Genomic DNA, 24744 nt, shown 5'->3' with positions numbered 1-24744 from the left:
GAAAACTTTTTTTTTAACAGATAAGCATGTTGATCAAGATTAATGATGTTGGTATCCTTTGCAGCTGAAAATTTTGCTACATATCGAGATATTTGATATAGCAATACAATCCTCTAGCAGTAGCTAACGCTAACAGCTTAGCTAATGAAGATGACGTACACCAACTTCTAAGGAGTTATTGCTGTTCCTTTAGCAGCAGCTAACGCTAACAGCTTAGCTAATGAAGATGACGTACACCAACTTCTAAGGAGTTATTGCTGTTCCTTTAGCAGCAGCTAACGCTAACAACTTAGCTAATGAAGATGACGTACACCAGCTTCTAAGGAGTTATTGCTGTTCCTTTTGCAGCAGCTAACGCTAACAGCTTAGCTAATGAAGGTGACGTACACCAGCTTCTAAGGAGTTATTGCTGTTCCTTTTGCAGCAGCTAATGCTAACAGCTTAGCTAATGAAGGTGACGTACACCAACTTCTAAGGAGTTATTGCTGTTCCTTTAGCAGCAGATAACGCTAACAGCTTAGCTAATGAAGGTGACGTACACCAGCTTCTAAGGAGTTATTGCTGTTCCTTTAGCAGCAGCTAACGCTAACAGCTTAGCTAATGAAGGTGACGTACACCAACTTCTAAGGAGTTATTGCTGTTCCTTTAGCAGCAGATAACGCTAACAGCTTAGCTAATGAAGGTGACGTACACCAGCTTCTAAGGAGTTATTGCTGTTCCTTTAGCAGCAGCTAACGCTAACAGCTTAGCTAATGAAGGTGACGTACACCAACTTCTAAGGAGTTATTGCTGTTCCTTTAGCAGCAACTAACGCTAACAGCTTAGCTAATGAAGGTGACGTACACCAGCTTCTAAGGAGTTATTGCTGTTCCTTTTGCAGCAGCTAACGCTAACAGCTTAGCTAATGAAGATGACGTACACCAGGTTCTAAGGAGTTATTGCTGTTCCTTTAGCAGCAGCTAACGCTAACAGCTTAGCTAATGAAGGTGACGTACACCAATTTCTAAGGAGTTATTGCTGTTCCTTTAGCAGCAGCTAACGTTAACAGCTTAGCTAATGAAGGTGACGTACACCAACTTCTAAGGAGTTATTGCTGTTCCTTTAGCAGCAGCTAACGCTAACAGCTTAGCTAATGAAGATGACGTACACCAGCTTCTAAGGAGTTATTGCTGTTCCTTTAGCAGCAGTTAACGCTAACAGCTTAGCTAATGAAGATGACGTACACCAGCTTCTAAGGAGTTATTGCTGTTCCTTTAGCAGCAGCTAACGCTAACAGCTTAGCTAATGAAGGTGACGTACACCAACTTCTAAGGAGTTATTGCTGTTCATTTAGCAGCAGCTAACGTTAACAGCTTAGCTAATGAAGGTGACGTACACCAACTTCTAAGGAGTTATTGCTGTTCCTTTAGCAGCAGCAAACGCTAACAGCTTAGCTAATGAAGGTGACGTACACCAACTTCTAAGGAGTTATTGCTGTTCCTTTAGCAGCAGCTAACGCTAACAGCTTAGCTAATGAAGATGACGTACACCAGCTTCTAAGGAGTTATTGCTGTTCCTTTAGCAGCAGCTAACGCTAACAGCTTAGCTAATGAAGATGACGTACACCAGCTTCTAAGGAGTTATTGCTGTTCCTTTAGCAGCAGCTAACGCTAACAGCTTAGCTAATGAAGATGACGTACACCAGCTTCTAAGGAGTTATTGCTGTTCCTTTAGCAGCAGCTAACGCTAACAGCTTAGCTAATGAAGGTGACGTACACCAGCTTCTAAGGAGTTATTGCTGTTCCTTTAGGAGCAGCTAACACTAACAGCTTAGCTAATGAAGGTGACGTACACCAGTTTCTAAGGAGTTATTGCTGTTCCTTTAGCAGCAGCTAATGCTAACAGCTTAGCTAATGAAGATGACGTACACCAGCTTCTAAGGAGTTATTGCTGTTCCTTTCTAAAAGATGAACATCATTGTTCCCACATTACTTTGTCTGCTGAAGCTTTCTAGTTGAACGGTTCCGTTCTGTAACTCATCAACCTGCAGCTGTGTGGATATGGTGTGTTTCCAACACAACACCGGTCCTCTCCTCATTCTTGGTGTGTTAGCGTTCCATTATCGGCATGTTTCTGATAAAGATGTACTGTAGGTCTTCCAGTACAACTGTTTAATGAGGTTAATATATCCAAATCTTTTTTTTATGCCTTTAATGTATAGACAGCCAGAGAGAGACAGGAAGCAGGGGGCAGAGAGATGGGGAAGACATGCAGCAAAGGGCCGTCCGGTGCGGGACCCAAACCGGGGCCACCTGCAGCGAGGACCGCGGCCTCTGCACATGGGGCAGCCGCCCTACCCACTACGCCACCAACCGCCCCGACCCACATTACTTTTTAAATAATTAGCATGAGAAACTGAAATATCCCTGATATTCAAGCTGGGTTAATTTATTTGTGATGCCGACTCTCAACTGAGTAACATGCTGGGACAATTAATAATTACACGTTACTAGTTGGTTGGACGATATGTAAACGTCAAAGAGGGTCACAAATTCCAAATATCACAGATTTGTGATGTGATGAAAGTACTTTGGGCCACCTTATTTGGAAATATATTAAATGAAAAGAAATAAACCCTCTCCAGTAACTGGAAATAGGAATCAGATTGCATGGGTCCCAGCATTCCCTGAACTATCTTTCAGACAGCACAGGCTCTTTATTAGTTCAAGCTTACTCATGCATAAGTTTAAGATATTTACCAATACCTGCAGCTGATATGACGGGACCTGTCAGCTCCTGCAAGATACTCCTTCATGTGCTCATCAATTTGTGCTGACAGCTAAGATATGCCACATGGTGGCTGTGAATGGAAACTGCAGTTACATTTTTTTACATAAATTGAATTATTTCAATCCTCCATTATACCGCTGACTTAGCAGTGATGAATAGATGACGTCCAAAAAGACAAAAACACAAATGCTGTAGGTTTTTTTTTCTTTGTCTTACATGATGAGGCTGGTTGGTTCAGGGAGCATGGATTAAACCCTTCTTCAGAACCTGGGCAGCAACAACTTCTCTAAGATTGTTGCTGATCTTTCTCCTTGGAATTTTGTTAACACACACCTGAATGCTCCAGAGCAGGTGCAGTGGTCGAGCAAGCTCCAGAATGAATAAGGAGAGAGTGAGCTCAGACTGGGACAAGAAAGTGAAATCACAGCAACAAAACAAAAATCTCTGATTATTCCACTGCAGTTATGTTCTATTGCATGACAACACATGAGATCCAGTTGTACGTGCTGTATCCAGAATATCAAAGTAAACAGGACGATGAACCGTCATTTTGGCAAATATGCTCAGTACCTGCTGGTGTGAGTAACTGAGTGGTTGGAGAAATGACAAATAGCTACGTTCAGTTGTATTGTGTATACATTTATTAATACAAGGTACCGTTAGCCCCCCAAGCTGCCTTTCCCTCTGGGTGTGAGGGAGCTGGGTGTAAAGGCTCTAGCATGGTTGCCGCGTCTGCTAGCGCGAGCGGTGTTGATGACGTCACGATTTCGTGCCGGCTACATATAGTGGCGCAAGTCGATGCGCCAGTAGTTGAAATTTTCTCCGTCACAGAGGTGGCGCTGCTATGTGAAGGTTACCTCTACTCTACAATCACGAAAGTGGAGAAGAAAACAATGCCGCTGTCAAGAGCAAGAATACTGTCATTAATGATACTGCTGCAGTATTCGGATCATTTTAATTTTGTAATTCAGTTAATAGAGGTGAAGGTTTGAAGCCCCCGGTATCAACAGAGTCTCTGCCCTCTTCTTTGCCTTCACGTATCTGTCCCGTAGCTTCTTCCACACATTCTTACAGAACTCTCCCTCTTTCCCCAAAGTTCTGCCCATCCCTGCCCACCAATTTTGGGAGTTTACGTGCTCCCTGTGCTGTTTTACTGCAGTTTCGTACAGCTGCCTGTACAAACGCACCTCCTCACTGAGCCTGGTCTCACATCGGTCCATCCAGTCTATCGTTGTTGGCGCCGCCAAGTTACAAAAATCGACTGGTGCACGACAACACGCTGCGCCGTCTTTTCAAGGGAAGCGCCAGGCCTGAAACGTCATTTTGACGTCACGGTCATGGCCATGACAGACGCGTCAACAATAACTCCGGCTTAAGTGGACAGAGTGTGAGGAAAATAGTGAAGGAAGTGTCAGATGAGGCAGTAAAGTCCAGTCGGTGGATTTGGATTAGAAGAAGCAACAGTAGCTGGGGGCCCAGCAGGGGGAGCACTTAGGGTAAACAGACTCTTGGAAGAAGCAAAGAAGAAATCCAGGATGTATTTAAGTGGAGGGTGTGGCCCATGTGAGCCTTTTGAAACCAGGCGGCCATTTTAGGTGAGTTGGCCAGTATAGCCGCTTTAGGACTGTAGGAACCATTGGCAGTTCTAATAACCTTTTAATCCGCGGGGCCGTTTTCTCCCGTGTTCGGACATACAGGAAATCGGGGCTATCTCCCTTAGTTCCTATAACCATTTCAGCTCCTGATGAAATGTTTCATCATACCACACAGACACAACCGGCGGGTGTTTACTAAGTTAAACTTACACGTTGTCTCCTTTGTCTGCAGCGCTCTGCTCTCCTTTCTTCCTTCATGAAACGAAGAAGTATCGCCTGCGCTCGATCCTGACTCTCTCTGTGAGCTCTTCCAGCCTCGATATTAGACGCCCGATGTGATCGTCCATGATTAATATCACCATCATGCAGACCATGAACACGGTGGCCTCCCCGCTCTCCATATTAGCTTCTTTGTGGTGTTTTTTCTTCTCTCCTTACTTTTACCGGGTTTTGTTTTGTTTTGTTTTGTTGTTGAATGTGGCGCTAAACGGCTAACGTAACACGTCACTGACGCAGACGGCTGCGCGCGGCGCATCAGTCCCGACTCATGTGCGAATGCAGACTGAAACAGTTCCACTGGGGAAGGACAGTTATCAGAACGAAATTCGAGTAGGACAGTTCTGATAACTGCGTTCTTAGAACGGCTCTGTCCGAAAGCGGCTTATGGCTTTGTTTTTGATGGCATTTTTAGTGACTGTAGGACTGTGTGGTTGTTGTGGTGTGAGGAGCAGTGATGGCTGGCATTCGGGGAGTGACTCTGGGACCCCAGTGATCACTGTCTAGCCTAGAAACACTGATGAAAGGAGGTTCCCCAATGACATGTTGGTCAGCACTGCTCACTGATCTATGTAGGGATTATAGGGAATTATTCACTGAGTCTGGTCCATTTTTTTTCAATAGCACAAGTTTCTTGTGTTTACCTTGAACTCTGTAAGCAGGTCAAGTTTTGACTAAAAAACGTGCCAACACGACACAGATATTTGAAATGGTTTCAGTCTCTGCTTGTGGTCCAGACTTGTACCTTTGTAGTGTTGGAACACCCCCAATTTCAGCTTAAGTCACCCCACAAAGCCAGTTTTTTTTTTTATTTGAGAGCAGAATTCCTTGTTTTTACACTCAAATATCGTACTGCTGTCTCTCAAAACGCTGCCCTCACACTCAAACAGCCCATGCTTGCTACCCATAGCTAAATACAATACCTTTGAATAACATGCCATTTTGGTAACTGCACCAGCCAAAATCTACATGGTGGTCATATATCGCCTGTGCCACAGAGACCACTGACCACTATTCTATTCACTTCAGAGTGTATCTCCCAGGAAGCCCCACTGCTTCCACCCCTATTGTTTCCTTCCTCCGCAACCTGTCGCCCACCCACTTCTCCTCCATTGTTGCCTCCGCTCTTCCGACCTCCAGCACATTTTCTTCCCTTGAGGTTAATGAGGCCACAGAGTCCCTCGGCTCTACACTGAGCTCTTGTCTGGATAGCCTGTGTCCTCTATCCACCAAACCCGCTCGATCCTCCCAGTCCCACCCTTGGCTCAATGATACTCTCCGATCGCTGCGCATCAACCTCAGAACTGCAGAAAGGAAATGGCTCAAATTAAAAGATCCTGCAGATCTAACAAATTCCAGGCACGACTGTCTTTATTCTCATCCAGTGTAACTGATGCAAAAAAGGCTTTCTACATTGACAAGATTCACAGTACTACTGACACTCGGAAACTATTTTCCACCTTCAAAACTCTACTTAATCCATCTACTTCCAATCTGACAGCAGACACCTTTGCCTCATTTTTTACTGACAAAGTGGCAGCTATAAGCAAACAGTTTACCGAACTACCCACACCTGAACCTTCCCTAAACATGTGTGCCACTAACTCAGCATGCAGAAGTCCTACTGCGTCATTTTCTTCATTCACCCCTCTCACCGAGTCTAAACTTCTCACATGTAGCCGTCCTACTACATGCCCGCTGGACCCTGTTCCTACTAATCTATTCCAGTCCATTGATCCTACGGTAACTGCAGCGGTCACACATGTGGTTAATACTTCACTGACATCGGGCACATTTCCTAACACATTCAAGCAAGTTCGGGGTTACACCGCTGCTCAAGAAACCTTCCCTCCCTCCAACTTAAGTGGAGAACTATCGGCCGGTCTCTCTTCTCCCGTTTCTGTCTAAAGGCCTCAATATGCTACTCCGTCGCTATCCGTCAATCCGACTCCGTGGTCACGCAGAGGCTATTAAACCTTTCGAAGTTCTCCGTCGGGATGTCGGATACGCAAGGCAATTCACCTCCCGATCAGTAGTCGTCGCTACACTAGACGACCTAATCTCGCGACGTCTATCGTGAAAGTCGTTGATTGGTTGTTCACCTTCCGGCTCCGTTCCACTCCTCACAGTGAACGATGGCGACCGAGAGAGAAAGACTGTTGTTGAAGTTGGAGCTTATTGATATTGAAATGCAAATAATTTTGACCAAATGTTGACCGGCACACAATAAACTCTTTCAAAAATGGCGGTGTTGGGGGGCGCTGTTGAGCAAGACATGGAGTAAGACGTGTTTGTGAGCGCTCCTGCAGGGCCACTAATAATTTAACGTTTTAACGGCATTCAAACTTCAAAAAACAACTTAAACCATATACCCTTGATGTCGATAACCGTCAGTGTTTGATACCGTTCGTGTTCGCTGCTATACATGGCGGCAAACCTTCGAAAATACAAGTTCACTACCTCCTCCGGTACAAGGCCAGAGGCCTCGTCTTCAGGTGCTCAAGGTAACCCCAATCGACCTGTTGCGCAGACGAAACCGGACGCCTCGAGTATGGATTTGGACGTGATAAAGTCTGACATCCTCTCTTCTCTGAGATCGGATATGTCCATAGTGATACGACAGGAACTGAAAAACACATTAGCTGAAGACTTTGACGCACTAAAATGTGAGTTACAAGCGGTAAAATCTGAAATTATGAACAACGCCACCGCCATCCGGACCGAAATGGAGCAGATGAAGGGAAACAGAGACATCGAAGGGGGACTCTCAACATGGTCGGATGAAGTTGTTTCCCTTCAAACCACAGTGAGCACTCTTAGAAGTGAAGTGGAAGATCTGAAAGGAAAATGCGAGGACCGAGAGGGGCGGATGAGACGAGGGAATATCCGGATCGTGGGAGTCCCAGAACAACTGGGCTCTAGCTCCACCACAGCAGTTTCTAAACTCCTGAGAGAGATACTGCGGATGGACAAAGATATAAAAATTGATCGATCCCATCGCAGTCTTGGGTCTAGAAAGCCGGGAGACAAACCTCGTGCCATTATTGCAAAACTACATTACGACGGAGAGTGCATGGAGATCTTGAGAAGAGCTCGGGACCAGGCTCCGCTGAGGTACAACGGAAATCAGGTGGCCATCTACCCGGATTACACAGCCAGTGTGGCAAGAGCAAGAGCGGCCTTTACGGATGTCCGAAAATTACTCCGAGGACGACAGGGGGTCCGGTACGGTCTGCTTTTTCCTGCCAGATTCCGGATCACGCACAACGGAGAGGAGAAGGAATTTAAGGATGCGGCCGACGCGATGGATTACGTGAAGAGGAAAATACTCTCAGAGACAGAGACTGACACCTGAGGATAAGAGCATCTCCAATAAGATGGGACAAGAACATCGCTGATAAGCATTTGAATGTTTGTTTCGTATTCATATACAGTTCTGATCACTTTATTATACAGGAGAAGTGATATGTTTGTAACTGTACATTGAGAATGTAACTAGAGTGTGTATGTGCAGACGGTTGTGTGTGCGTTGCCGGTGCTGGCGCGCACGTTTGATGAAAGGGTTATGAGCATATTTTATTTACAGTAAGTTGTTTAGGTTACTTCAAATTAAGATCACAGGATTTACTTAACACTTTTACTTTATTTATTTTGGTAAGCCCACAGTGTCCTCAGTTAAAGTCTCATCTTACATCCTGTGAGTCCTTTAGTTAAGATACTGAGAACATGATTGTGTTTTATATTCAGAAAATAATCTGGGATGTGTATAACCTGTGGTGCCATTGTTATGCCTTACTTTTATCTTGTATTGTGGTTCTGCAGGGGCGGGTGTAGTGAACATCTGATAACCCCTGTCCATATCTGGAGCTGTAAGCACTAGCAGCTACTAACACGTACGGTGGCTTAATAGGTATTGATTGTAGTATAGAGAACGGCCTACATAGCTGCTTGTTCGCCTGGTGCGGCTTGGGACTAGGTCCCAAAGAACTAGCTCAACACCTATGTTCTTGAGTTCAAGAGAGTTTCCCATGGCTCTGTTTGTTCTGATCCCAGTGTTCCCCTTGGGATCTAGGTATGTTAGGAAAAGTGACAAGAGAAGCAAATCATTCCTAAACACAGACTCACCATTATCACAGTGCTTTGTATTAATATTATGGTTTTATCCTACAGCTGTTGATCACTTAACTACAGTATGTCCACCCCCCCTCCTTTTTTTTTTTTTTGTTGTTTTTGTACACCTCTACTACCTCCCTCACTCCCAATGTAACCGCACAGAATTTTGAATGGGGTTACTAAAGGTAATAAGTTATAACGTTAAATGACTTCACAGCCCTCTTAAGAGGAAAAAGATCCTGCGTCAGCTGAAACAATCTCAGTGTCAAATAGCATTTTTACAAGAAACACATTTATCTGACGCGGAGCACGAAAAATGAAAGAAATCATGGGCTGATAAAGTGTACTTCTCTTCTCATCCGTCGGGGAGAAAAAAGGGTGTATCTATCTTGATCCATAAACAAGTCAATTTCAGTTTAGTCTCAGTTCATAAGGATGCAGAGAGGAGATTTATTTTGTTAAATGGTTCCATTGATGGTATAGATGTGTCCTTTATGAATGTATACGCTCCAAATGAAGACAACCCAGATTTCATTAGAAAAGTCTTCAGCGTGATAACACAGCATAGTTCTGGGATCCTGTTGGTGGGTGGAGATTTTAATTGCGTTATGTCACAATTCATGGATAAACAACCAGTCTCCACTACTCCGTCCTCCCGAATGAGTAAAACATTAAAGTATCAATCCTCAGAATTGGGACTTGGTGATGTATGGAGAGGCATATACCCCAATTGTAGAGACTTTACATTTTATTCGCATAGACATGCATCCTATTCTAGAATTGACTATTTTTTCACCCCCAGAGCTGAACTGTATAGAATAACTGATTTGAAGATTTTACCAATGACAATCTCGGACCACTCGCCTATTGAACTCTTATGGAACATAGGACATAAGTCCACATCTAAACAATGGCGGTTAAATGCATCTCTCCTTAACTCATTGGCTGCCAGCCATTTTCAGTTCAGAGCCACCCATACTGCCAAGTGTTTTTCAGTATTTTGACTGATTTTCCAAGACCCACAGAAAAGTGTGTCTTATTACTATGTACACACCGAAATTACCAAAAGAAAGAGTAGACTCTCTTCTTTGATCAGGAAAAAAAAGTTTGTTTCTACCATTTTCAGTCTTTTAGTAATAGACAGTAGAACATAGGTTGGTTTCACCAAAATCAGCTGTTTGACCCAAAAAACGGAGAAAACACGCTTTTTCTTTTTTTTGTGCAAAGTGGCACTGCTGCCACCTAGCGGGTAATTTTGCCAGTATATTCTCTGTTTAGTGTTTACAAGCCTAAGATTTAGTGACGAACTCCGCTAGATTGTCCCCCAGCCCGCTCAGTTAAAAACGCAATTGACGTCTATAGACGTCTTTGGCAGTGAACGGTTTTTTTTAAATTGACGTCTATAGACGTCAATGGCACCGAAAGAGTTAATGACAAAGAGTTCATCAACCTTATCACAACAGAACTTAAGTTCTACCTGGACACCAACTCCTCCCCAGAAATTTCACCAATTATACTATGGGACTGTGCAAAGGCTTACCTTAGGGGTCGTATTATCTCTTTCGCAAGTGCCAAAAAGAAAAAGAGGGATGCTAAACAACAGGAACTAGAACAAACAATTCTAAAATTGGAACAACAACACAAGCAAAGCTCGAATCCTACACTCCTAACAAATCTTAGAGATGCACGAAGGGAATATAACAGTCTGATTACTGAGAAAATTTAAGGCAATTAAAGGTTCACCAGTCAGAAGTATTATGAACATGGAAATAGAGCTAGTCGACTATTGGCTTTCAGACTGAGAAAACAACGGTCGTCGAATATAGTGCAGAAGCTAAAAAGTAATAACTCGCTTAACCCCATTACAAAACCAGATAAAATAGCTGAATGTTTTGCAGGATTTTATAAATCATTGTATGAAAATACTGACACCTGCTCTGATGCTAATACCTTATCATCCTTTCTGGAAAATATAAAATTAACTGAATTATCAGAGACAATGTCAAAAGATATAGATGGACCGATTAAGGAGGGGGAGATTAAAGAGATAATCGCATCCTTGAAAAATAATAAAAGTCCAGGACCAGATGGTTATATTAATGAATTCTATAAAAAATTTTAAAGATATATTGTCGCCCCTTCTATTAAAAGCATATCATCATGCTTTACAGTCTGGAATATTGGCACCGTCTTGGAGAGAAGCGACTGTAGTAGTAATACACAAGGAAGGTAAAGACCCCACTGAATGCCAATCATACAGGCCCATTTCTTTATTGAATGGTGATATACGTATTCTGACAGCCATTTTAGCAAAGAGGTTGAATAAAAATATTGCACAAATTATGACAATCTTCGTAGATTATTAAACATAATGAGCTATTCTAAATCTAAAGGAGAGGAGGCGCTGTTATTATCACTGGACGCTTATAAAGCATTCGACCGGGTGTCCTGGCTGTATCTATTCCAGACCCTCAAGCGGTTCAGATTTGGTTCAGATTTCATAAAATGGATACAAATACTCTATTCATGTCCACTGGCCTCAGTCAAAGTTAATGGTCAGATATCAGCAAGTTTTGCATTAGAGCGGGGTTGCAGACAAGGATGCTCTCTCTCACCTTTGTTATTCAACATCAGTATAGAACCCCTAGCCCAGCTCATCAGGGATGATTGTAATATCAAAGGCATCTCTATTAATGGGGAAGAGCATAAACTATCATTGTATGCCGATGATGTAATGATGTTTTTAACGGAACCGGCTACAACATTACCATGTTTAAAAATCTTCTCTTCCACTACGGCTTTTACTCAGGATACAAGGTTAATATGGATAAGACTGAAGCTATGGATGTTAACGGCCAAATCTCTATGTCAGTTAAACTTAACAGTGGGTTTAAATGGACTAAGGATGGATTCAAGTATTTGGGTATTTTTATCCCCACATCTACAGAAAAACTTTACGAAGCTAATTATAAAGAAAATAGTTAAACACATTAGTGAAGATCTCGAGAGATGGTCAACACTTCCCCTTTCCCTAATAGGTCGAGTAGAGAGTATACGGATGAATGTTTTGCCCAGATTGTTGTATCTTTTCCAGATGCTGCCCGTAGAAGTTCCAAAATTAACATTTGACAAATTAAACAAAATGATTTAAAAATTTATTTGGCAAGGTAAACGACCAAGAGTGAGATTAAAAACATTGCAGTTGGATAAATCAAATGGAGGTGTGGGACTTCCAAATCTTAGAAATTATTTTTGGGCCGCACAACTCGTTCATAATGGAGAACTTAAGTCATTTGAACAATTAAGACGGGAGTTTACCCTCCCAAGGGCTGACTTTTTTAGATATTTACAACTGAGGCATTTTCTTACAACACATAAGGAATGGGAAAAAGTGAAACATCCAAGTCCAATAGAAGAATTTCTCTCTAGGTTGCAAGCTGGAGACGAGGCTAGAAAAGAGATCTCTAAATTATACTCAGTTTTCTTGTTGATGAACCCAAATAATACTATACAAATAAAGGAGAAATGGGAAGTTGAAATGAACACAAATATCTCATTAGATACTTGGACACAGATTTGTAGAGAGGCACATCAGGTGACTAACCCTAATATTTGGAGGGAGTTTAGATGGAAAGTCATAATGAGATATTTTAGGACACCTCAAATAACCGTAAAATGGGCCCTGACATCAGACAAATGTTGGAGGAACTGTGGGCCACAAATTGGAAACCACATTCATATTTTCTGGTCCTGCCCGAAGTTGAATATTTTTTGGAAGGACGTACTAGACGCCCTGAGAGAAGTGTTTCACCAAAATGTCCCTAATGATCCAAGGGTAGTCCTCCTTGGTTCAATCCCAGAAGGCTTTGAGGGAAGAGCCAAAATTTACCTCTTACAAATACTCTTGGGAGCTACTATTAAGTGTATCACAATAAGATGGTTAAAGCCAGAACCACCAACATATAATGTATGGCTTGAAAAAGTATGGGAATTGTATGAGATGGAGCGAATTACATATGCAATAAGGTTACAAAGACCCATATTTATAAAGAGATGGAGCCCTGTAATGCGTTTACTAATGCAATAAGAGGTGTACTTTAGTTGTAATTATTACTTTCATTTACTTTGTCTATTCATTTACCTACTTAATTTTGACCTTCTTTTCGTGTTTTTATTTATTTATTCATGTGTGTATTCAGTCTTATTTATTTGTGTAGGATAAGTTGAAGTGGATATCTAAGCAGCTGTGATGGTGTAAAGTACAATGCAAAAATGTAAAATGTAAATGTGTACTGTTTGTATGGAATGGAATACCTTTGTGAAAATAAAATGTGAGTTCAAAAAAAAAAAAAAATGGCGGTGTTGTTGTTGTTGTGAGAGGAAGGAGCTAAACTGGAAAAGTGATTCCGGAAATTATGTTGTTAGCCGACCAATCACAACCCTTGCGGTCTCCGCGAGTCTCCGACTCCTCGACGGATAGATGTACACAAACGACGGAGAGCGTCTTCGGGAGGGTCTCCGACGACAGAGAGGGCTCTCCGTGGTTCTCCTTAGCCTTTCCCGGACGACTGTAAATCAGGCTTAAGACCACTGAAAGGGCGGTCTTTAAGCAGGTCACTGATTACCTCTCACAACATAACCTCCTTGATCCAAACCAATCTGGGTTTAAAGGTGGACACTCCACTGAAAAGGCTCTGTTGGCTGTGACAGAAGCCTTAAAAGAAAACGGAGCAACAGCTAAGTCCTCGGAACTTATCCTGCTCGACTTATCGGCTGCGTTCGACACTGTCAGCCATTGTATCCTTCTGTCCATACTCTCCAGCATGGGCATCACAGGGAGAGCACACTCCTGGTTTGAATCATACCTCACTGGTCGATCATTCAGTGTCTTGGCCTGGTCACACGTCTGCAGCGCACAACCCCGCCACAGGGCTCCCCCAAGGTTCAGTACTGGGACCTCTTCTCTTTGCCATATACACCACCTCACTGGGCCAGATCATCCTATCACATGGCTTCTCATACCAATGTTATGCTGACGATACCAAGCTCCATCTGTCATTCCCACCTGACGATCACACGGTCTCAGCACGAATCTCAGGCTGTCTCTCTGACACATCGACATGGATGAAAGCCCATCACCTCCAACTGAACCTCTCTAAAACTGAACTGCTCGTCTTCCCAGCCAAACCAACCATACACCACAGCATCTGCATCCAAACTGAATCCCTCTCTCTTGCTCCATCAAAGGTAAATAGAAACTTGGGTGTCATGATCGATGACCAGCATCAATGACCCCTTTCCCTTTAAAGATCATGTTACCTCTGTTGCTCGATCGTGCCGTTTTGCATTGCTAAACATAAGAAAGATCAGGCCGTACCTAACCCAGCTCCTGTTGCAGTCTGTGGTCATCTCCGGCCTTGACTACTGCAACCCTCTCCTAACTGGTCTCCCAGCCTGTGCTGTGAAACCGCTGTAGATGGTCCAAAACGCGGTCTTCAATCAGTGCACTAACAAAACAGGGGCGTCCCTGTCTATCTTCAAGAAACTCTTGAAGAACCAAACTCTTCAGAGAGCATCTCCTATCCTAGCACTGACCCTGTACTTCCCTAACCCCTCTACTACGATTCTATTTCTATACCTGCACTCCATCATATCTGTCAACTCTGACAGAGCTCATTGTTAGCTTTGACGTTAGTTATAATGTTATATCCTCATTTGGAAGTCGCTTTAGATAAAAGCGTCTGCTAAATCCATGAACATAACATAACATAACATAAACCGCGTGCAAATCTGCGCTCAAGCTTAAGTACAGCCTCGCACTCAGACTCCTTCTGCACTCTCAACTTTTGCTATTGGATTTTTGACAATGTGACAATGAGAATTTACTTGGTCATATCTGGCATTCTATTGACTGAAGGAATTTTGACAGGCACCTCTCACAACAATCCAAGAGCACGCAGAAAAAAAAAAAATCTCAAAGCAAAAGTTTTGTGAGCGCAGAAGGAGTCTGAGTGCAAGGAGGAGAGCTCAAGCCTGAGTGCAGGAGATTTGCACGTATAACAGAAAATGTGAGTGTGAGGGCAGGGTTTTGTGAGACAGCAGTAAGATATTTGCGGGTGAAAACAAGGAATCCTGCTCTCAAATCAAGATTGCTGGGTCTTCGGCCAAGATGAGAAGAGTCAATATGCCCTCAACCAAAAATGTGATAATACAGTGAACCCTCGTTTTTCACGGGGGTTACGTTCCAAAAAGAACCCGTGATAGGCGAAATCCGTAAAGTAGTAACCTTTATTTTTTTTTTACAATTATTATACAATGAAATACTCCATAATACATTGAAACCAAAGAACAAAACCTTTTTACAGGCCCAAGCATTTGTTTAACAAATAAAAGTAATGTATAAACGTTTTTTTTTTTACAAATAACTACTGTACTGTAAAATAATCATTTTAATCATCAATACGAACTGAAGGCTTCAAATTGCGGAGATCAGCACTGCCCCACCGCGACCCGAGTCATTGGATTAGAACGGAAGAAAATGAAAAATGATTATGAAAAAAATACAAAGTACAGTAGGACAAATAGTGACTCACGTGTATTTCACTGCTCTACTGACTGAGCCGCTGCTGCATCCTGACTCCGCTCTGTAGCGTTTTTTTCTTCCAAAGCCCGCGGTGCAGGTGTGTTTTTTCGAGAGAAGAACATCGTTATCGGTAGTTGTTGTCGCTCTTTTTTTTTTCTTCTGGGCAAAAAGATTTTTATATACCGACATGCCACCATCGATTATGTTTGAGAACTGTAATGAACGTGTACGTGTACATATTAAACCGCAACGTTATTGACACACAGGTAGAGAAGAAGCGGAGAGACTGTTCAGCCAATCAGAATGCAGAACACAATGCACGATGCAAATCCGTGAAGCAGCGAGACCGTGAAAGGTGAACCGCGTTATAGAGAGGGTTCACTGTACATCATTTTAACAATGAAGATGAGCCAGAAAACATTGAAAAGCATGTTATGGGACCTTTAACAGGAAACTTGTCTTGTGAAATCTCTTGTGGTCTCATTGCAGCACAGGATGAAGATGATCACATCGCTTTATGGGATTCCCTCACAAGTTTAAAACTCTTATGACCCTATTTTGGTGTCATTCAACAGTTGTACCGTTCAGAGTGGAATAAAACAGCAAGGACATCTACAAATTGTATTTGTATTTGTAATTTGTATCTCATCACTAATGAGAAAGAAAGAAAAACAGAGTTAACTTTTTCTCACCTGATGTCCTCCTCATTCTCTGGGAAGCTCCAGAAGGCAATGCGGAGCTGGAGCTGTTCTGGAACAGGGGGATAGACCTTCTCCACTACCTCAAATGGGATGTGGAATGCTACCTGTTTTGCTGACAACTCTACCAGTGGAATCACCTGACCATCTGAGGAAAACCACAGAAAAGAGGAAGATCAGCTGCGTCAGATGGGGAAGCAAAGACATACTCTGTTACCATCTATATTTCCAGCTCAGTGGCGAAACGGCAATGGATCTACAGCAACCTCTTTTACCCCTCTGTACTTTCATACTTGTCACGATATGCAACAAAGGCACATCAGCTTAAAAAGCTTGAAAAGGCGTGTGAAAGAGGCAAAAGATAATAAAGTAGCATTATTATTTCAAAGAGTTGTGATTATCAGTCATAACCTGCAGGATAAAGTGTAATGCCATTCTGTTGTGACATGCTTCTGTTCTGGGAGGTAGAGGTAGCTGGACCAGCAAGTTGTGGCCCTCAGACACTGAGGCTACGGCTACACGAAAACGAAACGAGGGGTTTTTTGAAAACGGGTACGAAAATGATTGCGACCACACAGGGAAGCTTCTGTGTCCACATGGAAACGCGACGCTTGCTGAAAACGATGCAGTACACATGAAACACCTCTAGGTGCGCTGTAAGCCACCCTCACCGGTTACACCAGAACAATAGAAGAAGCAATGCGCATGCGTGTACGCCCCTACTTCTACCAGCGCGAAGCTCACGTTGTTCCTTCAACAACGCCGCTGTAGTTAGCAGTGTCTGCAGCAGTGCTACTATCAATGTTGTGGGGTCCATGATGATCGCTGTCTGTCCTTGTTGTGTTGTCTTCTTCTTCCGGATTTTGAATGGAAGCCGCTTTTTGTTCTGGTCACTGACGCATGTGTATACGTCACTGGCGTTGGCCATGTGGCTGTGACGCAGATGTAAACGAATCTGTTTTGGCTGTAACAATGGAAACGAAACGACGCCGTTCTCAGATCTTCCCACTCTGGAACCCGTTCTCCAAAACTATCGTTTTGGGGTAGTGGGAACGCCAGCTCCGTGTGGCCGCGACAGCCAAACGATAAGAAAAAGTATCGTTTACAGTGAAAAACGTTTTCGTGTAGCCGTAGCCTGAGGATAAACACAAAACTGCATGCAATGGGAAACAATTGAATATAATCAGCTTTTTTTTTAGCAGGGGACAACGCATTTAAAAAAAAATTCTTAAGAAGAATAGTATTCGATTTCTTTTATCACCACTAAAAATAGATCACTTCAGAATAGCAAACCTGAATCTGGTAACTGCTGCGATGCGAATGCGGCAACACTATGGCTGATCACTATCACATATTCTGGAACTGTCCGGCTATTAAATCTTACTGGGCAGAGATATTAGTGAAGATTAAAAATGTAATGGGTTTTTGATTGGGATTGATTTTTGTTTTTCCACAATATATTTAGGAAATATACAAGTTGAAATGAGTATGAAAGATAAATACTTTCTTAAAATAGTATGGTGGCAAGTAAAAAAAACTACTAAAAGATGGCTGGACAAAGACCCATCGACTGTTGGAGAATGGTCAGCCATAGTAAAAGATATTTGTGAAATGGAAAAGATTACTTTCTCAGTAATTGGAGGTAAAAAATTCAAAATGGTTGTCGACTATGCAAAAGGATTGTGAATAATGGGGGAAAAGGACCAAGTCCCTTTTCTTTTCTTTTTTTTTTTTTCAACAATTAGAACAATTTCAAGGAGAATGACTTGATATGAACATGACCAATCTTCCCTGTTAGTACTCAACTGGATTTACCCTCTTTTGTGTAGATGTATACGACAAAATGTAAAAGGGTATGTGTAGATGTGTACGGATGTGAATATATGTTTCTATGTACTGTGTGTATGCATGTGGATACATCTGTGCACGTATATATGCATATATAAATGAGCGAGATGCACTATATGTATTTTCATGTGAAACATTTCATTTTAATAAGTTCCTTGTTTTAATACCTGGGTGATCCCGCCTTTTTTTTCTTCCTTATTCTCTGTGTATGGGTTTGTGGTGTAGTTTTCCTGTTTCTAAAAAAACAATTTTAATACATTATATTTTGGTGTAAAAATTGCAGTAAATAACTCGATCATTTCACAGGTAAATACAGCTGAAAGCGAAGCAGAATCTTTTCAGAAGAATTTCCAGTTTTACGTGTCGTCTTATAGAGCCAGTTTTACACTTTGGTTTTTTTAAACAGACATTAAAACATATTACATGTGAGCACAGAGCAGGAGATAAGCTCTTAGATGGTAAGGACTGAAACTAGCTTTCAAAATCCAGAATACAACCATTTAATACTACAAGGTGCAATTAGCACTGTATGACGTGGAATAACAGGCTAGTGTCTGCCACACTTGTAGTAAATCTTTTCAACAAGAAGTCACATGACATCAAGGCAACCTATAAAACAAGGTGATTCAAAGTGCTTTACAGATATATTAAAACAGTAGAAATAAAAAGCATGATTTAAGAATTTACAAGTGATCCAGACCTGTCATAGGAGTTTCGTAAAATATTCCGCTGTTATTCCAATCAAGTTTGCTTGATTGTATATTTAGTTACTTTGAAGCAATCATAAATAAATACATACTTTATACCCCATAATTATGCTGACATTATTCTGTTTGACTTAAATTATGCACTAATTGAAGGTTAATTTGACTCTGTATATAACAAGGTCAATGGGAAGTGTAACCAGCGGCTGACTTGTTACTTTTGGATGCCTTAGTGCGTCAGGCTCTTGGAAGAGAGTGTGTGTTCCGAGACGTGTAGATATCCTTACGGAGAAAGACAAATGGCTGACATCGCGATCCTCTGTGAGTCGTGTGCTCCCCTTGGTCATCAAAGCTCTCATCAGTTTATCACCCATGGTACATCAGATTCCCATACACCGCTGTCCAACAAGCACAGATTAAGAGGGACTTTCATGCTGTGGCTGGACTGCCAAACATAATCGGAGCAATAGACTGCACACATATACGCATCAAAGCACCCGTGCTGTTGTGGAGCGCACTGAGCTGAAGGCCAGGTGGGTGTGTCTCCATACAGCGGGGGGCAAACTGCTCTGTAGCCCAGAGAAGGCATGCCAGGATAATCTGCGTTTTGCACAATATTGCCACGAACGAGGGCCTACCTGAACCAGCCGGCAGACAACATGCCAGAAGACCCCCCTCATGGACCGCCCCATCAAAGAGCATCATGATGAGGCAACAACTGATTGCACGGCTTTAGTTGTAGTCATCGAGCGCCTGCCCAGGGCGAGACGGTTTTTTTTTAAGCCATTTTCATATCAAACTATTTCTTCTTTATTTCAGTGACATTACGAACTACAGGTGACACGGAATTAACAGCACTCCTAATAACTTCCCATTTCTTGGCTTTAGCAGGTCCCGTAATTCCACTGCTGACACTGCTAAATGACAGATTTTCCTTTTTGGATCTCTGAAAGCAGAACTTCAGTCTCAGAGCCCCTAAAGTTGTTCTTTTTGCGCCTTGATGCCGTTTTCATGACTCAACACTCAACACTTCCTGGCACAGGAGAGAGGAAGCACAGCCTTATATGGTATTATTTTGGGCGTGGAGTATGCAAATCTACTATCCTCGTGCACGTGAACTTAGATACGCACGGGTGGCATTCATCATTTACGCAGGTCGTTTACACACTTTCTGTTGAATCTGACATAACGTGTTCGTGGGAGACCTTCATGCGAAAAAAAGAGAGAAATTTAGAATAAAAATACGAAAATGTTCTTGCATGAGGCCCAATGTTATCAAAAAAATCTGTGACACCATTCACCATATCAGGGGACTTACCCTTAACTTCAAACATTACCTGAAGCCAAAGTGTAAACTCTAAACCCAGCATCCTCCTTGGTAGAGCTGAACAATTTTTCAAAAACATAACTTTTATTTCTGGTTGTGGGAACCATTAGAAAGCAGGCTAATATCTAAAAAAAACAGGCAGTAGGCGTTATCCAGAACAAATCTATGTTTCAAGCATACTGATTTCACCAGGAGTCAATATTGTCACAAGATGACAAAGAAGCATCTGGTTCAGAGAATCTGGTCATATACTGGCAAAAAGTAAACTAACAATATACAGTTCAACATTATTTCTCCCTACAACCTCTGTGAGCCTGAAGCAATTTGCTGAAAGTTAAACAAAACTGCCTGGAAAATGGAAACATAATACTGACAATACTAAACCTGCTACAGGCGAAGCATGAGCGTGTGATGAAAAGGGGGAATGCAGCCAGTGAGAGAAGGCCTTATGAGAGTCGAGAGAAGCATCAGATTACGGACCATTCCAAGACATTACTTGCGCTGCCATTTACCAAACATGGAGGTAAGTACTCTGTGCATATAATGCCATCCTGGATTAAAAAGCGCAGAAGCTCAAGGTAACAAGCCATAAAAAACTTGTTAAGACGAGAAAACCAACAATTCTTGTGTTATGGAGGAGGGTATCAGTAAGCTGGGCTGAGGTATGACCAAAAGAAAACACATGAAGACAAACTGTAATCCAAATATTTACATGCAACTTTTATTTGAGAGTACAACTTTAAATTATATATTATATATGTTTCCATTTTTATTAGTGCATATTTGATCTGCATATTGGTGTGTGAAAAATCACATTATCTTGAACACAAACAAAATAAAAGAGATGATTGGAGGTGGAGGAATAGAAATATGTGGGTGTTCACCTGGCCAACAGACTAAAATGGAAATCCAACACTGAGGCTATCTACAAGAAGGGACATAACAGACTGTACTTCTTGAGGAATCTTAGGTTCTTTACTGTCCACACCAAGACGTTTTATATCTTCCATCAGTCTGTGGTGGAGAGTACAATCTGTACAATCAAAGAAACTGAACAAACTGATAAAAAGGCTGGCTCTGTGCTGGGGACTGCTCTGAAGCCCCTGGAGCCGATTGTAAAAAGAAGAATGCTGCTTGTTGGTGAACATGAAGAACAACACTGCCCACCCTATACAAAGTAAAGTGAATCACCAACTGTGTGTTCAGTCAGAGGCTTCCTCAGCTCTGCCACGGCAAAGAACGTGACAGGAGGTCATTTCTGCCAGAAGCAATAACTCTACTAGTGCTGGGCGGTATGACCAAAAATACATATCACGGTATTTTTTCACGGTATCACGGTTTCACGGTATATCACGTTTTTTTTTTTTTTCATGCATAATTAGGTGTTCACAGCATTTTCTACAGATTGAGAACAGAATTAAAAATAAAAATAAAAATTCTTCAAAATGATTCCTTCGTAATAATTGGTCACACAGAACTTCATTGTATTAATATTAACATCTTCATTGTAAACAAATGAATAACATAGCTAATTACACTGGTGGGACTGTTCAGCTGTTTCAGACTGATACCTCCGGTTCAGGCTGGTCCTCATCCTCAACACGCACGTCTCTTTTTCAATCGCGGAAAATATTTCTCAATACTCATCTGGATTGAAGCAGCAAACATTCAGTGTAAGAGTTTAAAAAACCTACTTTATTTGATTCACAGCTGCTAGTGTTTTGACCTCGACAACACAACTTCATTTTTTTTTTTTTTTTTTTTTTAACGGCAAACTTGCGACTAGTTAACTTTATAAAGAAGGCGTAATCGCTTGTTTGCTATGGGTCGGGTCGGGACGGGACAACATTGTATTAAAAATATAAAATATTTTTATAGGACTTTTTAATGGGAGCTAATCTAACGCGACACTGAAGCTAGCAAGCTTCCACGCTTCCAGGGATGATCTCGCTGATGGAGACACACGCGGTGTGCACGGAGGGGAGGGGCTGTGTGTGTGTGTGTGTGTGTGTGTGTGTAGGCTGACAGAGAGATGGAGGGAGAGCAGGGAAAGGAAATGCAGCTTAACGAATACGAGTATTTTTTAAATAGCGTTAAAAATAATAATAATAATAACGAAACGCAATATGTGGCGGCCGGTGTTGAATCTGTGGCGCACCGCCACGAATTGTGTGGGAAACACTGCTATCCACCTTCACGTAACGCAAGTGCTTATTACCACCTCGCACCCATAGACAGTAAACATGCGTGTTTAGAAGCACAACACTGAAAAGGGTCCCGTCTCAAACAATGTCGCGCGACGCAGCGTTCCCCCCGTTGTGTAATCAAATACACCGGTATGGCGGTATATTAAAAATTCATATCATAACGAAATTATAAAGCGGTATTCAGTGTGAACCGGTATACCGCCCAGCACTAAACTCTACCCATCCCTTGTCCGTCCTTTTTGCGTATCCACTTAATGCAATCTAGGGTCATGGAGGGCAGTAACTACTTTATAATAACTAATGACAAATGAGTGTTTCAATTCATTATAATACAAAAATATTTTCCCAACTCTGAATTAATTTAAGTAACCTATTATCTAATTTAACTGAATTCAATTTGGTGATTACTAAAGATTAACCGTGAATCAGAAGCCAATTTTAACATTTGAGATGTAACCATCTGCAGACACCGTGATCAGACAAAATGTGCCATAAACCTGCCATTTCAAATCCTGTTGAACAATGCTTTCCTCGAGACCCTGCACAGAGTGAAAGCAAGACTTCTGGGTCAATAGCCGCATTCCCACTGTAGGAACCTTTGGCAGTTCCTATATGCTTTTCAGGAACGGGGCCGTTTTCTCCCGCATTCGCCTATACAGGAACTCGGGACCACGGCCCTCAGTTCCTGGAACCATTTTAGCTCCTCCTCCTCAGCTGGGTCTGTTCGGGTTCCATAGGAACACATCTGACGGAGGTGTTTGGTGGTTGGTAGCTCCGCCCCTTGTCATGTTGTCAGGCTGAAATGTTTCTTCATAGAATTTACAGAGGATGGTCCGAAGAAGAGAAAAGGCCTTGTTGATGTAAGAGGTCAGAGGAGAATGAGCAGACTAGTTCCAGATGATAGGAAGGCAACATGAAGTCAAATAAGCACTCATTCCAACCAAGGAATGCAGAATACCATCTTTGAACGCACAACACGTTGAATCTTGAAGAAGATGGGCTGCAGCAGCAGAAGACCACACCGGGTGCCACTCCTGTCAGCTAACAACAGGAAACTGAGACTACAGTTCACACAGGCTCACCAGAACTGGACAATAGAAGATTGGAAAAACGTTGCCTGGTTTGATGAGTGTGGTAGGGTCAGAATTTGGCGTAAACAACATGAAAGTATGTTGTATCAATGGTTCAGGTTGGTGGTGGTGGTGTAATGGTGTGGGGGATATTTTCTTGGCACACTTTGGGCCCCTTAGTACCAACTGAGCATTGTTTAAATGGCGCAGCCTACCTGAGTATTGTTGCTGACCATGTCCATCCCTTCTTCTGGCGGCCCGCAATGAATTACAGTTGATAGTTATAATACAACTGTACATTGCTTTGAAAGGATGAATCTCCGTTTCGTGGTCTTTAGTGACATAATAGGGATAAGCGGTAATTACAGGTGTGGTTTAGACCTCACTCCCAGAGGTCCATGGTGCAATGTTTTCATTTCACCACTGGGAACGCTGAGGATATCTCCCGCTTCACTCTGCCTCGGTGAAGAGAAGAGACCGTGACCGCAGCATTTAAGATGGAGTCGGAGCCGGGCCCCTCGAGAAAAAAAAACGTTGTGTCGGCGAAGAGAAAAGACGGTTTCAAGATAAGTGGACGAACGAGTACTTTGTCGTACGTCAAGGGTCGGATAAAGTCATGTGCCTGATCTGCAACCAGGTTAACACAATGCTCAAAGAGTTCTATATAAATTGCCATTATGTTACGAATCATAAAAGCTACAAAAGATTAACCGGCGAGGAGCACACAAGTCAGCTCGAACAAATGAAAGGAGGCTACACTTCACAAATCTGGCCAAATCCAGTGAAGCTGTGACAGAGGCTAGCAGAGCTTTTCTCTCTTGCATGCGTTTTGAGTGAACTTGCAGCGTTTCTCTCTTGCATGTATTTTGAAGTTTGCAGTGCATTTCTCTCTTGCATGAGTTTTGAAGTTTGCAGCGCGTTTCTCTCTTGCATGCGTTTTGAAGTTTGCAGCGCGTTTCTCTCTTGCATTCGTTTTGAAGTTTGCAGCGTTTCTCTCTTGCATGTGTTTTGAGGTTTGCAGCGTTTCTCTCTTACATGTGTTTTGAAGTTTGCAGCGTTTCTTTCTTGCATGTGTTTTGAGGTTTGCAGCGTTTCTTCCTTGCATGTGTTTTGAAGTTTGCAGCGTTTCTTTCTTGCATGTGTTTTGAGGTTTGCAGCGTTTCTTTCTTGCATGTGTTTTGATGTTTGCAGCGTTTCTCTCTTGCATGTGTTTTGATGTTTGCAGTGTTTCTCTCTTGCATGTGTTTTGAAGTTTGCAGCGTTTCTTTCTAGCATGTGTTTTGAAGCTTGCAGCGTTTCTCTCTTGCATGTGTTTTGAAGCTTGCAGCGTTTCTCTCTTGCATGAGTTTTGAAGTTTGCAGCGTTTCTCTCTTGCATGTGTTTTGAGGTTTGCAGCGTTTCTTTCTTGCATGTGTTTTGAAGTTTGCAGCTTTTCTTTCTTGCATGTGTTTTGAAGTTTGCAGCGTTTCTCTCTTGCATGTGTTTTGAAGTTTGCAGCATTTCTCTCTTACATGTGTTTTGAAGTTTGCAGCGCGTTTCTCTCTTGCATGTGTT

The 24744-nt window shown here is 42.3% G+C and overlaps 1 protein-coding gene across 1 annotated transcript in view; it reads right to left on the bottom strand.

Moving 5' to 3' along the window:
* zswim8 (zinc finger, SWIM-type containing 8) overlaps positions 1-24744 on the bottom strand; it is a 119111-nt gene that overhangs the window by 69651 nt on the left and 24716 nt on the right. Inside the window, exon 2 of the mRNA XM_075482563.1 lies at positions 16029-16182. Within this exon, the coding sequence (XP_075338678.1) occupies positions 16029-16182 (154 nt within the window). The remainder of the gene's footprint in view (positions 1-16028; positions 16183-24744) is intronic.

Source organism: Odontesthes bonariensis, chromosome 2 (genome assembly GCF_027942865.1).
Source record: "Odontesthes bonariensis isolate fOdoBon6 chromosome 2, fOdoBon6.hap1, whole genome shotgun sequence".
In the NCBI taxonomy this organism is placed as follows: domain Eukaryota; kingdom Metazoa; phylum Chordata; class Actinopteri; order Atheriniformes; family Atherinopsidae; genus Odontesthes; species Odontesthes bonariensis.
The sequence above is the reverse complement of the archived record's forward strand: the minus strand, read 5'-3'. Positions and strand labels throughout refer to the sequence as shown.